The 14,631-nt window shown below is 38.4% G+C and overlaps 1 protein-coding gene across 2 annotated transcripts in view; it reads left to right on the forward strand.

Moving 5' to 3' along the window:
- Positions 1 to 14,631, forward strand: part of etv4 (ETS variant transcription factor 4) — a 68,954-nt gene that overhangs the window by 8,735 nt on the left and 45,588 nt on the right. For both annotated transcript variants that reach the window (XM_041815114.1, XM_041815113.1), the window contains one exon: positions 10,482 to 10,535. In XM_041815114.1, the coding sequence (XP_041671048.1) occupies positions 10,482 to 10,535 (54 nt within the window). The remainder of the gene's footprint in view (positions 1 to 10,481; positions 10,536 to 14,631) is intronic.

The raw sequence follows: 14,631 nt of genomic DNA on the forward strand, positions 1-14,631 counted from the left end.
TGTACGGTGCATGTCACAACGTATGTTTGACTTGTGTTGGTACAACATATGTCTGAAACAACAGGATTTTAAGGAGTTTCAAAATTTTTCAAGATGCAATGCAACTCATAAATACATGCATTAAATCATTAAGCATAAGCATATTATATAAGCATATTTCATTATGCATTAAGCATATTCTGTTTTCTCCTTTTTTGCTTACTGTAGTTTGACTAGCAGGGCTGGATACTACTCACTGAAACATCCTCCTGCTCTCACAGTGATGTAAAATATTGACATGGCTGCTTCTTTGAACATCTTATTTTTCTTTTATAAAATGGTGAACAGCTTAGTGGACAAGTCAAAAGTGATCTGCACCTTGTGATGTCAAATATCCTCTCTTTCAATAAGTAGTAGTAGTAGTTTTCCAGGGTTAAACTTTCATGTCCTACCTGCTTCCTATTTCTCTCAGAATAAATGCAGGCATTTATCTGAACAGCACATAAATTACTGAGTCACTTACACAGAGAGACTGACAAAATGTGAACTCCTGAACAGCGTAAATGAGGTCGCATTAGACAGGAATCACTGGACTTCAGTGAGTCATTTTGTACATGAAAACTGTGTTTCACTGAATAAGCACTCTGAAGCTGTGTCCTATCTCTGAGTCATGGCTTCAGGCCACACCGCTGTAGCAGTGCACCACTCATTAAAATGATAAACCTAAAAATTATCATTAAAAAACCACGTCACTTTGACCCCCAAATCAAGACGCTGGTAAGAATTGCTTCTAGTTGTCAGTATAACCTTTTAAAACAAATTAATGCAAAATGGTTCAATCTTGATAAGCAATCAAAGACATTTTAATTACAATCAAGTGTTGAAATTCAGAGATTTATCATGATAAAAAATTTTTAAAATCCTCTATAATAATGTTAGCCACTTTGTTCAGTTTTCTTCTTTGACTACTGACTGAACTAAAGAAATGAAGTCCATATGAAAACAGATAGATATGTTTATGCCCCTTCTTTAACTGGTTTGAGCAACATGTATATAAATGATGAATAGACAGGAATTATTTGACTTCAGTGAGTCATTGCGTACATGCACTCCTGCATATTAAAACTTGGTTTCACAGAGTAAGCAGTTGTAAACTGTCTCCTAGATCTGAGTCATGCTGACCATGCTGGTGTTGCAGTGCAACGCTTGTTTAAATAATAAATCTAAAAAATCTACATCATAGAAAACATAACTTTGACTTTATTTGATTTCCAAATCAAGATGCTGGTAAAATAACTTGGGTAGGACTTAAAAATAGTTTTCGAAGCAAAATTATTCAGTTTTAAACACAAAATCAATTGGTTGTGATTAACCCTTTTGCTGTTTTAATTTTCTGCATATTGCTGGTGTCGGGCTGAAACCTTGTATCTCTACTTTGCATGATTTTTTTTTTTTTTTCATAAATCAGTGCTAATAGTTACTCTTTACTTTTGTCTGTGGGTTTAAACCATAATGAAAGCAATGATAAGTGTCAAAAAGATGCTTACTGTGACCATTCAGTGTTAAATTAGATAAAAAATACTTTTTTTTTTTCATTCCTTGAAAAGTGGTGATTTTGGAGATAGGAGGTTTTGGCCAGAAGCCAGCGATGTTCCCCTTATCCTAAGGGTCAGAAATTGAATTAAATTCCCTTCACTCCTACCATAAAGAAATAACTTGTGGTTAACAGGAATGTAGCTAATATCTGGGTTTTCATGGAAAAAGGCTCAATTTAACCACTAAATACCATTCATTTTGTTAAGGAAAACCCTTGTCATGATGTTTTCTTTACTCAGTTAGAGGTTTACTATTTTTTCATTATTGCTTAAATTACTGCATTGCTATAAATATATTTTTTATTACTTGTAAAGCCTATAAGAAGCAAAAATGTGCAGAAATTAGCTTTAAATGTAGTTTATTATGTGCACAAAGAGATATTGCATATTCTTCTTCCACCTTTAACAACCATTTCCACTAATATTGTGAATAAACAACATTATATATGTCTAGGATAAGATAATGGATGAAAATCATTCAGATTGGTCTAGGCCACTTTTGATGACACAAGGGTTAACTACTGAAATACAGAGATTTATCATGATTAACAATTTGATCATTTTAAAATCCTTTCTAATAACATGAGCCACTTTAATCAGGTTTCTCCTAGAGTTGCTGTTTGACTCAGAGGGAAGAGTTGCTTATGAAAAACAGACAGTAGTTCTGGACTATGTTTGAGGAGAAAGAGCATTTCTTTTACTTTGAGGAATATGTTTATGCCCTTTTTTAATTGGTTTGAGCACCACAAATCATCTTTTTTTAACCTTAATTTTATTGAGCTGGCAGAGAAGATTAGTGGGACGGAAAAGTCAAAACCATTGTGAATGAAAATAAAACCAGAACTCATGGCTAGACGCCACTTTGGCATGAATGAGAGGGCTTGTTTCTTTTGTGTATTTGTGGTGAACCAAACCTTAAAGAGGCATTATTTTATGTTCCATGTTTAACTGTTTAAAGGCAGAGAAAGAGATGGGCAAAGATGGAAGTGTACCTTCACTATCAAAGTGTTATTTAACCCTAAGTACTGGCTTGTTTTCAGCTTCCCCGGCTAAGACCTCTCCTTTCCTGTTGCATTAATTAAAGACCTTATCATGACTGATTGCAGTTGTGAGGGATTCACCGAGATTGTAAAAAGCTGGGTAGCTGGAGGGAGTTTCTTTTTTTTTTTCACTGCCAAAGGAGAGCGGAAGCGAGTGAGAGACAGAGAGGGGTGAAGCGCTGAATGGCAAGAGTTCAGGAGCTTGTCACATCTTGTCTCATTTTTGGCCTTTAGGTTTATATGACTGCGGTGGCTTAGCTCCTCCCAGGATCTCCCACTGAGAGAAAAAAAAAAGTCATTCAAGGTGCCTGGAAGCATCGGGGAGAACATGCGTCCGTGCTCGTATAAACACTCTTCCCCTTCTTGTGCTGACTTGCATCTCAAAGCCCCCCTGACGGCGTGTTCCTGGAAACAAATCACACGTACAGGAAAGCGCACAGACGCACGATGAAGCCTGATGTTCATCCGTGTCTCTTCTTCTTTTTATGAGGTCCAGCGTTTTCCCTTTTGGACATGTTGAAACTAGCAGAAATGATTGATTGTTGGGTCTGCAGAACTAAATATCAGCCCCTGCTCTGTCTCACACAGCAGACTTTATCCCTCCGTCCCCGAGGGCGAGAGGCTGAAAAGTTAAAAGGGGGTAATATTATTATGGTATAGTAGGCCACAGGATGCGGCGTTATATAAGAAATCGATGTAATTTATCTGAACATGCTCCAAAACGCCATCATCCGGTTTCCTCTGTACAGGAAGGACGAGTGTGACGACATGAAAGTAGATTTCAATTTCTTGTTTCCTCTTTTTGTCCTCTGCTGCTGTCTCTCTGGCTGGAGTTTTGGTTTCTGTGTTTTGTGGCATTAATTGCAAAGTAAAAGAGAAAGAAAGGACAGTTGAGGCTGAATTTTGGAGACACATTTAGGTGAATAGATACAGTTACTCTCACATTGGTTTGATGCAAAATGCACTGGATTCTGCACATTTAAGAGGTACAGAGAAAAATTCTAGCCACTTTACAATACACCCTCCACCCAAGAAAGTCCCACAAAAACATAATCTGATCATTTCCAAAACACTGAAATTGACTTCTCCTATGCTATTTAGTTGATTCCACTTCCTTAATTGTAACTTTTTGCCATGACAGAGCCACAGGCATTATTATTTCTGTGGTAACACTGTATGTTACGCCAAAGATGGAGGGAAGCATGTACTGCTACTGGAAGCTGCTGTTCTGTTGCTGTACCAGTCATGCTTTCTGCTTACTGGTAATCAGCAATGATCATTTTCTGCCTCTCTTCCCTATTCTCTCTGTTGTGCAAGCGCCCCATCATTTGGCCCTTCTAGATATTTCCAGGTCAAGTAGGAACCAGACCCCACTCCACCCATCTCAGTAGTTACTTCCTCTTAAAATTCAAGGACTTTTTTTCAATCAAAACTGCTTTCCATAAGGTGTGTTTGCTGAATAGTGTACTGACATATATGTTCATGGATGTCGTTCACATAATACAGTGGTTCCAAAAGTGGGGGTCGGGACCCCCAGAAGGGCTTTCCAAAAAACAGAGAAATTTAAACTGATTGAAAATAGGTCTGAACAATTTGCAAAAACAATCTTGTTGCGATTTTTTTCCCACAAAATATTGTGATTGAGATTTAATATGCGATTATTCTTGAGTTAATCTTATGTATTTTTCAACCAATTCAAGCAATAAAGAATTCCATAAATAAGACCATGTGTATTGAAAACAATGAAATTATTTCCAAAACAATTAATCCATAGTAGCATGAATCTGAATATGGGGGTGCAACAAGCTTTAAGCTATAAAGGAGGCAGCTTGGATGGGGGAGGTGAGGCTGGCTACCAGCTGATCGCAGCCGGGTTATGACTCTAGTGAAGCAACGCTAGGCTTCATCAGTTTTTGAGAGAATGAACTATTTTTGCTCGTATTGCAAATGTGATGTCATTTGTTTTGTTTAAGGGCATTATCATTTTTATGTCACTCATTTTGATTAAGAAAAAACATATTTAAGACACAAAAAAGAGGATTTTTGTAAACCCTTATAAAAATAATTCACACTTGATCTCTGATGCCATTATTTTGGGGTCACAGGCTTAAAAGTTTGGGAACCCCTGACATAATAAAGGAGAAAAGCTGTTAAAAGTGACCTTCCTGATTTATGCTGCAAGCTCCCTGCAAAGCACTCTGGGTTTACTTGCACCATTAACCAGGAAGGCCTCTTTTAACAGCTTTTCTCCCTTATTATGTGAAATCCATCAATGAACCAAAACATTGGATTAAAGTTGGTAAATACATGTTAAGTGCATTTCTTTTTTATTGAAGATAGTCCTCGATTAGAATTAAAAAAATCTGCTGGGACTTTGGGCAGAGCTGAGAGTGTCCCTTATTTTCATCTTTTATTATTGTTCTGATAGAGCGCCCCCTGGTGCTGGGATTTACAGACGCATTGAAACAGCATACGTCATTAATGACCATGTTAACACAAAAACAGACAAAATTTTTTGTTTTGAAAAAAACTTCCAAATACAAAGTATCCACCCACTTGGATATTTTACCCTTCTATTATATTTCATAAATCATTCATGATAAATAAAATTGGCTTTTCTGACAAAATGAAGTTTAAAACAAAGGTTTATTATCAAAATGAAAACAATATTCACCCCTTTCAAGTCAGTATTTAGTAGTATTCTTGGTGTACAACATAAAAATGGCTAACCCACAGACATTTGTGTGTGAGGAGATTGGGTTGCCGCTCCTCTAAACTACAAACGGTGTAAATTGCAAGAAAATATCTTCTGGAATTGGCTTGAAAAATACAAGAGTCCACCTCATGAAAACATTATAAGCAGTATGTACCAATCAAAGCTGCCAATAAGTGCAACTTATGGAAAGTCTAAAAGAGGCTTGCAGAAGAAACTCTGGATAAAGTTAAAGTAAAAAAGTTTGGCTCATTTGTTTAGCTCGCTTCCGAAACTTCAGGAAGTTCAGGACTGATACTGATTTTTCAGACCTGATACTAATACCAGTTCATAGCAGCTAGTAGGACCAGTCACTGATATTTGGAGTTGATGTGTATTGGCAGTAGTCAGGCTTCAGTGTTGATTGGCGACTACTCACGTGATGTCTAACAAAGTTGACAGGAAATGCGGTAAAGACTATGAATGCTGAATATCGTCCATAAAAATCAGCTTGGCCAACAAACAGTTGGCCTATAATTGAGGGTAGTAGGTTATTGTGATCATTAGGCATGATAGAGAAGTAAACCTGCATATCGTCTGCGTAAGAACAATAACAGTGACCACAAACTGGAGGATGGTATGGCCTAGAGGGAACTTAAAACATGAAAACAGAATGGGACCAAGGATTGAACCCTGTGGGACGCCACACAAGAGGGCAGCAGAGAAAACTACATAGTTGTTGATTTAACTTTGAAATCTAGAACCGAAGGTGCTTTCAGTGTCTGGTTTAACTTTCAAAACAGGTGGTACGCCTGTTTTTGAAACTGTACCATATAGAAAAAGCCTTAAGCACAGCTCTAGATAATCGTTCAGATGCTGAGTATCAGCCCCAGTAGTGCATCTGGACCCTAATTCCAGGAGTGGAATCATCAGGGTCTTCATTGCCATATGTTCTAAACATGTTGCTAATAAGTTAACCTTATTAAAATGTGAGATGTTCCATTTGGGTGTTCTTGTAGCATTTCAACACTTTTCCAGCCCTTTTCCTCACTCTCAACTATTTTAAAAGGTGTTGCTGGCATAAAATTCAAATTTGGTGCATATGAAAACAATGACACTTCAACATGTGATATGATTTGCTCTATTTTGAATTAAATGTGGTTTTAGTGATCTAAAACTCATCAGAATCAGTTTTATTCACATTTAAACAACTTCAAAGGAATTCTTCTTTTTATTTTTCACTGAAATAAATAGGGAAATGGTCCTTTTGTCCATTTTCAGCAAGTGAAAGGTGCTAAAGTACTCACAGCATGGCCCCACTTTGTTTTGCAGCCCATTACGCCCCTGATTGAGTCCATGTTATTTAATGATACCCATCAACTTTTCCCTACCAGTTAGCTTGTACCATGACGTAAGTGTGACTCTCAGGCGATGGAAACACTTTAAACCCAGAGAAACTTGTGGAGATGGACCGGCGCCAGTTCCAAAGGTTGCTAGCTGTGGTTCTGCTTTACTTTACGACTGTTAAATCAAACGTAGGGGAACCAAACGCCAGCGCCTGTTGGTGAATCTGACCTCTGAGCCTCTGCTGGCAGTCAAATGTTTTTGGCTTTTCTGAACTGTTTGTGTAACTCGATGTCCAAAGCTCCGAAAGCACAATTGTGAATGGGTTTGGATTCCCAAAAAAAAAGAGCTGCACAATGGTGTCTGTCTAGCTGAGCTGCACCTGGGCTTGGCATCGCTGACTCTGCTTTTTCAGTTCGACCCTATGAGGTTCATTATGAGAGAGTGTCACTGAAATGGACACCACGCCATTGATTCTAATACAAATCTTTAAAATCTGGCTGCACATTATCTTTGTGGCACTCATAATAAAGGCTGACTCATTAACTGTTTCTACATGGGAGATGTAGTGGGCTTAAATCTTGTAGAAAACACACATTCAAAGCAGTTTGTTGCCACTTGACAAGATCTAAGAAGTACAGTACTTCTGCTCTCCTTGTTTTATATCCGCTTGTATCAAGCCATTCCTCATTTACGCAGCAGATGAAATCCAGACTTCTTTTACAATGGAAGACAGAGTCCCTAACTCTTTGGGGCAGAGAGACTGTTTCTTCACAGCACTTGACAGATTTCCACAGTTGTTAAGCCAGAACAGCCTGTTTAAGTCCATCTGGATTTATATGATTGAAGTTAAGGGAACTGACTAATGCCTGGTTGTTTATCTGTATGACTCATCTGTTTGAAATAAAAAGTCAATAAAGATATTACTCATCTCAGATAGGATGTACTATAAAGTATGGTGTCAGACATATGATTTCCCGATGAAAAGGAGCATTGTAAAAATGGTCCCTGGGGAAAATGGGGTTGTAACGTATGAGTGAATGGACAATTTGAAATAAGAAACCATTGAATTGAACTGCCCTTGTCTCAGTCATTAATGAAGGCGTATTTCTGACATGCATTCAGCTCTGGTCTGTATGCTGCCTCTCTGCTCAGATTAATAGACATCAAAAGGACATATTGTGCTGTGTCCTATTATAGCTTTAAGTCATGAATCTTTGATCTTTAGTCAGTATTCCTCGCTACCATTACACCATGAAGTCAAAAGAACACCCCAGGCAACTCAAAGAAAATCTTACTGAAAAGTGTAAGTTAGGGGATGGATGCACAAAAATTTCCAAGAAACTGAACATCCCCTGGAGGTCACTTAAATCCATCATCGAGAAAATGAAAGGAATAGGGCACACGTGTCAGTCTGCCTAGATCCTCACAAACTGAGTGAGCATGAAAGAAGGGAACTAGTGAGAGAGGCCAACAAGACACCTATGACTACTCTGAAGGAGTTACAAGCCTCAGCAGCTGAGATGGGAGAGACTCTGCATACAACTGTTGGCTGGGTTCTTCACCAGTCAAAGCTTTATGGGAGAGTGGCAAAGACAAAACCACTGTTGAAGAAAAGTCAGCAAATCTTGACTAAAATTCATTTGTGGGATGTTCAAGTGGAAGAACACACTGGACTTGAAAAGAGCCATTCATGCTCCATCCCTGCGTGACAGAGCTTGAGCAGTTTTTCAACGAAGAATGGAGGACAATTACAGAGTCCATATGTGCAAGCCTGACTGAGACCTATCCAGACTCAGTGCTGTGGTTGCAGCCAAAGGTGCAGTCTACTAAATACAGACTTAAAGGGGGGGGGGGGGGGATATTGATATATATCAATATTGGAATATATCAATTGGCATTACTTTGTTAAATTTGTAAAAAAGCCAACTTATGTTGACCATAATTGAGTTATATAATTAATAAAAGGGTTCAACATCTTATGCAATACTGTATCGCATCACATTGTATCATACTGTATCAAACTAAACTGTACTGTACTGCGTCATATCATATGTCATACTGTATCGTATTGCATTGCATCACATTGCATTTTATTGTATTGCATCACGTCACATCGTATCGCATCAAATTGCATCGTGTGATATCATAATGTACAATAATTTATCCTCGTGTATCAGATCGACCCATATCATAACTTAATTCGAATGTAATATATTTTGTGTCTTTAGGTATGGAATGGTATAGGGCTGAACGATTTTGGAAAATAATCTAACTGCAATTTTTTTCCCCATTATTGCGATTGTGATTTGATATGCGATTATTCCTGAACTCTATTTCATTCGTAAACAAGGGCCGAAAAATTCTTTAGAAATGTGTAATTCTGATGATTTTGACTCGTATTGCAAATTGGATACGAATTGTTGCGTTGACAAGTTTTTGTCATTCTCATATTTAATAAGAAAAATGTACAAAAATGAAGGTAGGGTTTTTTTTTATAGACTATTCTAAAAAATTGTCACTTTAATGATTGCATGATATGTCATGCATAGCATTTCTGCTGCAGAAAAATGTGTAAAACTGCTATTTTTACACAAATTTCAGTTCAAAGAAAATTGCACTTTCTGCGGTTTGAAAATTACGGCAGGCCATATTAAGATTTTATTTAATTTTCGATTAATTGCCCAGCCTTAGTGTGGTGTAGCATAGCAATGCATCATATCTTTGCTTAAATATCTTAAGGTATTATAATATGGCATATCTTCCTTCCCAAAATGATACTACATGTCAGTATTACTCAACCTTGCTCAACCAAAGAGCCAAATTGTTGAAAAATACCTTTGCAAGAGCCACAATCTAAGTGGTGACAAGTGGCAAGAAGTGGCAATATAAAAAGTTGTAGGTGGCAAACATGGTCAAAAAACTGCAAAAAGTGGCAAAAATGGGGAGAGAAAGTGGCAAAAATGGTCAAAATAGCTGTGAAAAATTAGCAAAAATGAGTGAAAATTGGCTAAAATGGGGAAAAAAGCAGCAGAATGGTAAAAATGGGAAAAAATAGCAAATAACAGCAATGAAAATGTACAGACAAAAATAAAGGCTGACAGTGAAGTTTGACATTAAAGTGTGGGAAACAAACTGATTAAGGTGACTTGCACTGGATAATTTCTGAGGACAAAGTTTCCCTTTTTTAAAGATTTTCTGGGAAATAATATTTCAAATCAATACATAAAAGAGCCACAATTCATCACAATAGAGCCACACATTGAGTAACACTGCTATATACAATCATATCATACTTTTTTATTTTTGTATCATACTTAAATTGTATTTTTTCATGTTGCATTAGTTCTTATGTTTCATGTTTTTATTTTGAATTCTGTCATTTTTCCTGTCCTGTCTCATATTATATTACATTTGGAGATATAACACAATGTACTCATAGTTTGTTGTAATGTTTCGTCACATAGATTGTATCCTATCAAATCTCTTCGTTAGAACGTTCTAGGTATCTTACTAATTGATCATACTGTAATAAATATCTCAATCTAAGTCCAAAGTAGGCGCTTCCAAGCGAAATGATTTACAAACCAGGCTGGTGGTGGTTAACATCTTTGATGTCTCTCAGGAGCTTTGTGTCTTCATGTATTGATCTCTGGGTGAACAAAGCACTGACATGCTGAAAAAAACAGGAAGTGAAGGTCGCATAAATGAAGGCGAGCCTCGCTCTAATTTCAGAGAGAAGCAGAGAGGAAATGAGGCACAGAGAAAGGTCAGATTTAGCCTGAACAATAATAATAATAACAATGTTATGTTTTTTTCTTTTTATTTCAGCTCAAGTTCCTGACAGTGACGAGCAATTTGTTCCTGATTTCCACTCGGAGAACTGTGAGTACTCCACTTTAAATCGCCATGTCCTCTAAACACATCCATATAAATGTGTTGTTATGCTCTTAAACCACATGGAGTGGGTATATATTTATTGTTTATTCAGTCAGATGTTGATTCATGAAGCAGAGCTGTGCGTTGAGTCTGGCTCCAACATGTTCCCTCTTTGACCATTAGGCCTGCTCATGTAATTCAAAGTCTGCGTGTCATGAGAAAGTGTTGAAGAAAGCAGTGGTCAGATCTGTGCCGTGGGACCGCCAGAGGCTTAGGTGGGGATACTATAACCCGCTGATGTTACAGTAATCTCTTTGGCAGACAGAGCCGTGCAGAAACAGAAGGCCTAATGAGCCGGTCATCATGAGGTGAATTTGGATCCCAGCATTGTGTGCTGCCGTCACCCATTTGCATGCCTTTGAAAAGCTGAATGGGTACGGCCCAGGAAACCAGTAAAAAATAATTCAGGGCGCAGGTACAAAGATTTCCCTTTGTGTACATCGGAAGGTGTAAAATGGAAAAGCAAATTCCTGGGCTACACAACTGAGCGCCTATTTGAATGTGTTTCCCTTTTCTTGTTGTAGTCTCAACAATGGCGATTCAGGATCTGGGCGGGGGTACGTGTTGCTCTACAAACACTCTTTTTCTGCCCCATTGAACTCGCTGCGGGCTTCTCCATCTTCTAGCAATGACTCTGAAATGCCCTGAACCCCAAAAAGAGCTTGAAACGCCTCCAAGAATAATCTCAACAGCAAAGTAAAAGTGACAGCTTTCAGTCGCAGTCAAAGGCACTTCCTCTCATTGAAGCCCCGTGTGTCTTTTGTGTGTAAACATCATGTGATTTAACCAGCTCCGAGTCACAACTGCTCGGCCCCTCTGTGACACATGCCCTGTGCGAGATTGTCGCTGTCTGCCGGCCAACAATGCGAAGGAGGAAGTGCAGATGAACCCCAGGGCACGCCGAGGTCGTGTCTACTTAACCCCCTGACCTGTCAGCCAATCAGCTGTCAGGCCTTTTGCTAACGGTTGAGCAGGGTATGATTTGCAGGGTCACGGGGGCTTCAGTTTGACGGGCAGCTCACTTATACACGGCAGAGACACTCCTGCGTTGACAGACAGTATCCCTGCTGGTCTCAGTGAATAGCCACGGCGTCCAGTAAGAGCGTCGCTATTCATCTTTGATTTATGGGAAATTTAAGCTGACAAGCGCCATCAGTATATTCATCTATCTGACTAATAAAGGCATGCACAGGCTTGAGTTTTCCCATGTTTTAAAATCATCATGAAGTGTCTTAACAACACTTTTCAATCAAGAAGTTGCAAAGTGCTTTATACTTAAACATAAAAAAAGCATTAAGTCCTACACAAATGATATAGATGAGCATCATATTTGAACAAAAACCTGCTCACATGACTAAAATAACACCTGAAAGGAAAAAAGGGAGTAGTTATAAAACAGGGAGGCCTTTAAAAATACATTTTTAACAGCCTTTCTTGAAAAGCCACAGATTTATCCAAGGCTGTCTTAGAGTTTGGGAGCTGATCCTGCAAAAGCACACACACCTCTGATTTAAAACTGGGATATTCTTGCTGATATTCAATATGCTGATATATACAAATTCACTTTAGCTGATTGAGATGTGTAGAAATGTGGTTCAGACCAAAAAATCAGTCCTTAAAAAGACTTTGAAGTTTAGGGACTAAGGAGCTGATGTAGTTCTGTTGGTCCTTTTGATACTGGCATTTTACTGATACTACCTAACCTGGCAAGCCAGATAAACTGTTTCATGCACCCTGTAGCTGCCCTCGGCATCAACGACACAGCGGTAGATTTCCACTGGTGCTCAATCTTGTCTTTATTATACTCCGTAAAACAAAACCAGGGACAAGGACTGCAAATTAGCCATGGCTAGATGTCTTTTATATATTGCATCGGTTGCACTGTAATTAAATGCAGCAATGCTTATGTATTGTCCCTGATAAATAAATGGATAAATAAATAAATAAATAAATAAATGAATAAAACTTACAAAAGCATTTTCATTGTAACAAAGTTAAAATGTGATCAAGCAAACAGTGTCAGTAAATTGCAGTTTTGCATTCCTTTTAAATCGCTACACAGCAAGGTATAAATGGTCATTAAAAACGTAGAAAACAATGACCTCGCTTCGCCTGCCAAGGGTGCAAATTTTGACTGCCAACGGGTATGCTTCCGTTTACTCACTGTTCGTGATCAAATACACAAATACAATCAAACACGCATAAAAACAACAGAATTAAACCCATAAAAAGATTATTTGATGCTACATTCCTCCCGAAACTTCCTGCACACACACAATGAACTTTTGTCTTCAATCAAAGTTGGCGTGTGACGACACACCTGATCTTTATATCATTTCCGGGGAGTGCCGCTCAACCATGGAACATGAATACACAGCAATAACAAAAAATGCCGGTGGCCACTTACATACCCATTGCATGGATATATCATATTGGACAGCTCCCACGGAAAAGTGGAAGCTTACAATACTTAGCTACTGCCTCACTCTTCTTAAATGACGCTGATTGATCAGAACCAGTTTCTGGTCTGGCACAAACGTTGCACACTGAAGCTTTGCAAAATGGATTTGCCAGATTACAGAAATAGAGTTGAATTGATCTGCTTTGCAAGACCGTGTATTATCATGCATCCCCAAAAATGGCAAGTGATATTTGATGTTTCTCCAGGTAAAAACTGCTTGAACAGTGCTAATCTGTTAGCCTGTCAATGGCAATTCCAATTATGTGTTTGCATCAAGCTAGCCAACCAGATGTGCATACTAATCTATCTCTCAGAAGTTGGAATTTTCTTTGGATAGTTGCCAACTACTACACAAGATATTGAAATTATTCTGTTTTTGCTGGAAGTCAATGTAGAGAGGAAAGAATTGGGGTGATTTTTTTTTTATCTGAATACAAGTTAATACCAGTGAAGAGAAAATTAGGATGTTTACATTATGTGTTATGTGTGGGGATAGCAAAGGTTTGGTCTTGCACAAGCCCTCAAGAGACTAAACAATCTTGGTATAAAATATTGGCCTTAAGAGTTCAAGCATTTCTAGACGTAGAGCTTTTTTGCAAAGCACATGGGGACAAACAACAGGCCCTTAATCTTGCCTGAATCACAGTGAAGGAAATTTGTAGACATCAAATTTGTACCAGCTGCTAGACCCTTATTAAAGCTAGTAAGGTTGTTGAAATCATTAGTCTTGATTGAGAAGCAAATCAGCGTATCGTCTGCATAGCGGTGATACCAGCTACCACAAATGGGAATTTAATAGATATCGCAGCGGTAATGGAAACAGAATTGGTCCCAGGATTGAACCCTGAGGGACGCCACACAGTTGTTGATTTAACTTTGAAATTTAGAACTGAAGGTGCTCTCAGTGTCTGGTTTAACTTTCAAAACAAGTGACTCACCTGTTTTGAAACTCTACCATGTTAAAAAAAAAAAAAAAAAAAACATAAAGCACAGCTCTAATCCCAGGTGACCGGAGTATAATTGAGGCTTTTATTGAAAACGGCGCCCTGTTAAAATTAAACATTGTTGTTTACTGAGTCAGGTTTTTACCTGCATGGGTGTGGTGTTGACGGAGAGAGAGGGAAAAGAGTCTAAGAGTGAAAGAGGAGAGGTTTAAAAACAAGGGGACATGCTGGAATGCTAGATTAGAGGAAGGAAAGGAGGGGGCAAAGGAGGAATTGTGCAATACCTGCACATCTGGTAAATCTATCTCATCTGGTCCTTCAGTTTACAGCTAACAAGCGTGCTCTGTCTGCAGGCTGCCATAGCGGGAAGGTTACGCAAACATGCAGCTTTAAAGGACTTTCTGACCTTCCTTAACTGTAATGGAGCCATTCGTGATAACCTTGCTAGGTTTTTTTTAGCATGATTGGAAGCAGGGTGTGATTTTAATCTCACAAAGAGCAGATGAGGATTAATGTTTAGTGTTGACAGCTCTTCAAGATTTTATCCTCTCCTGACGCTGAGCTGTCGGACAGACTCCTTTGTCTGTTTTCTGCCTGCAGGGAAAGAAACACATGGAGGTGTCACTCAAATTTATGG

Source organism: Cheilinus undulatus, linkage group 20 (genome assembly GCF_018320785.1).
Source record: "Cheilinus undulatus linkage group 20, ASM1832078v1, whole genome shotgun sequence".
NCBI classification, from domain to species: Eukaryota; Metazoa; Chordata; class Actinopteri; order Labriformes; family Labridae; genus Cheilinus; species Cheilinus undulatus.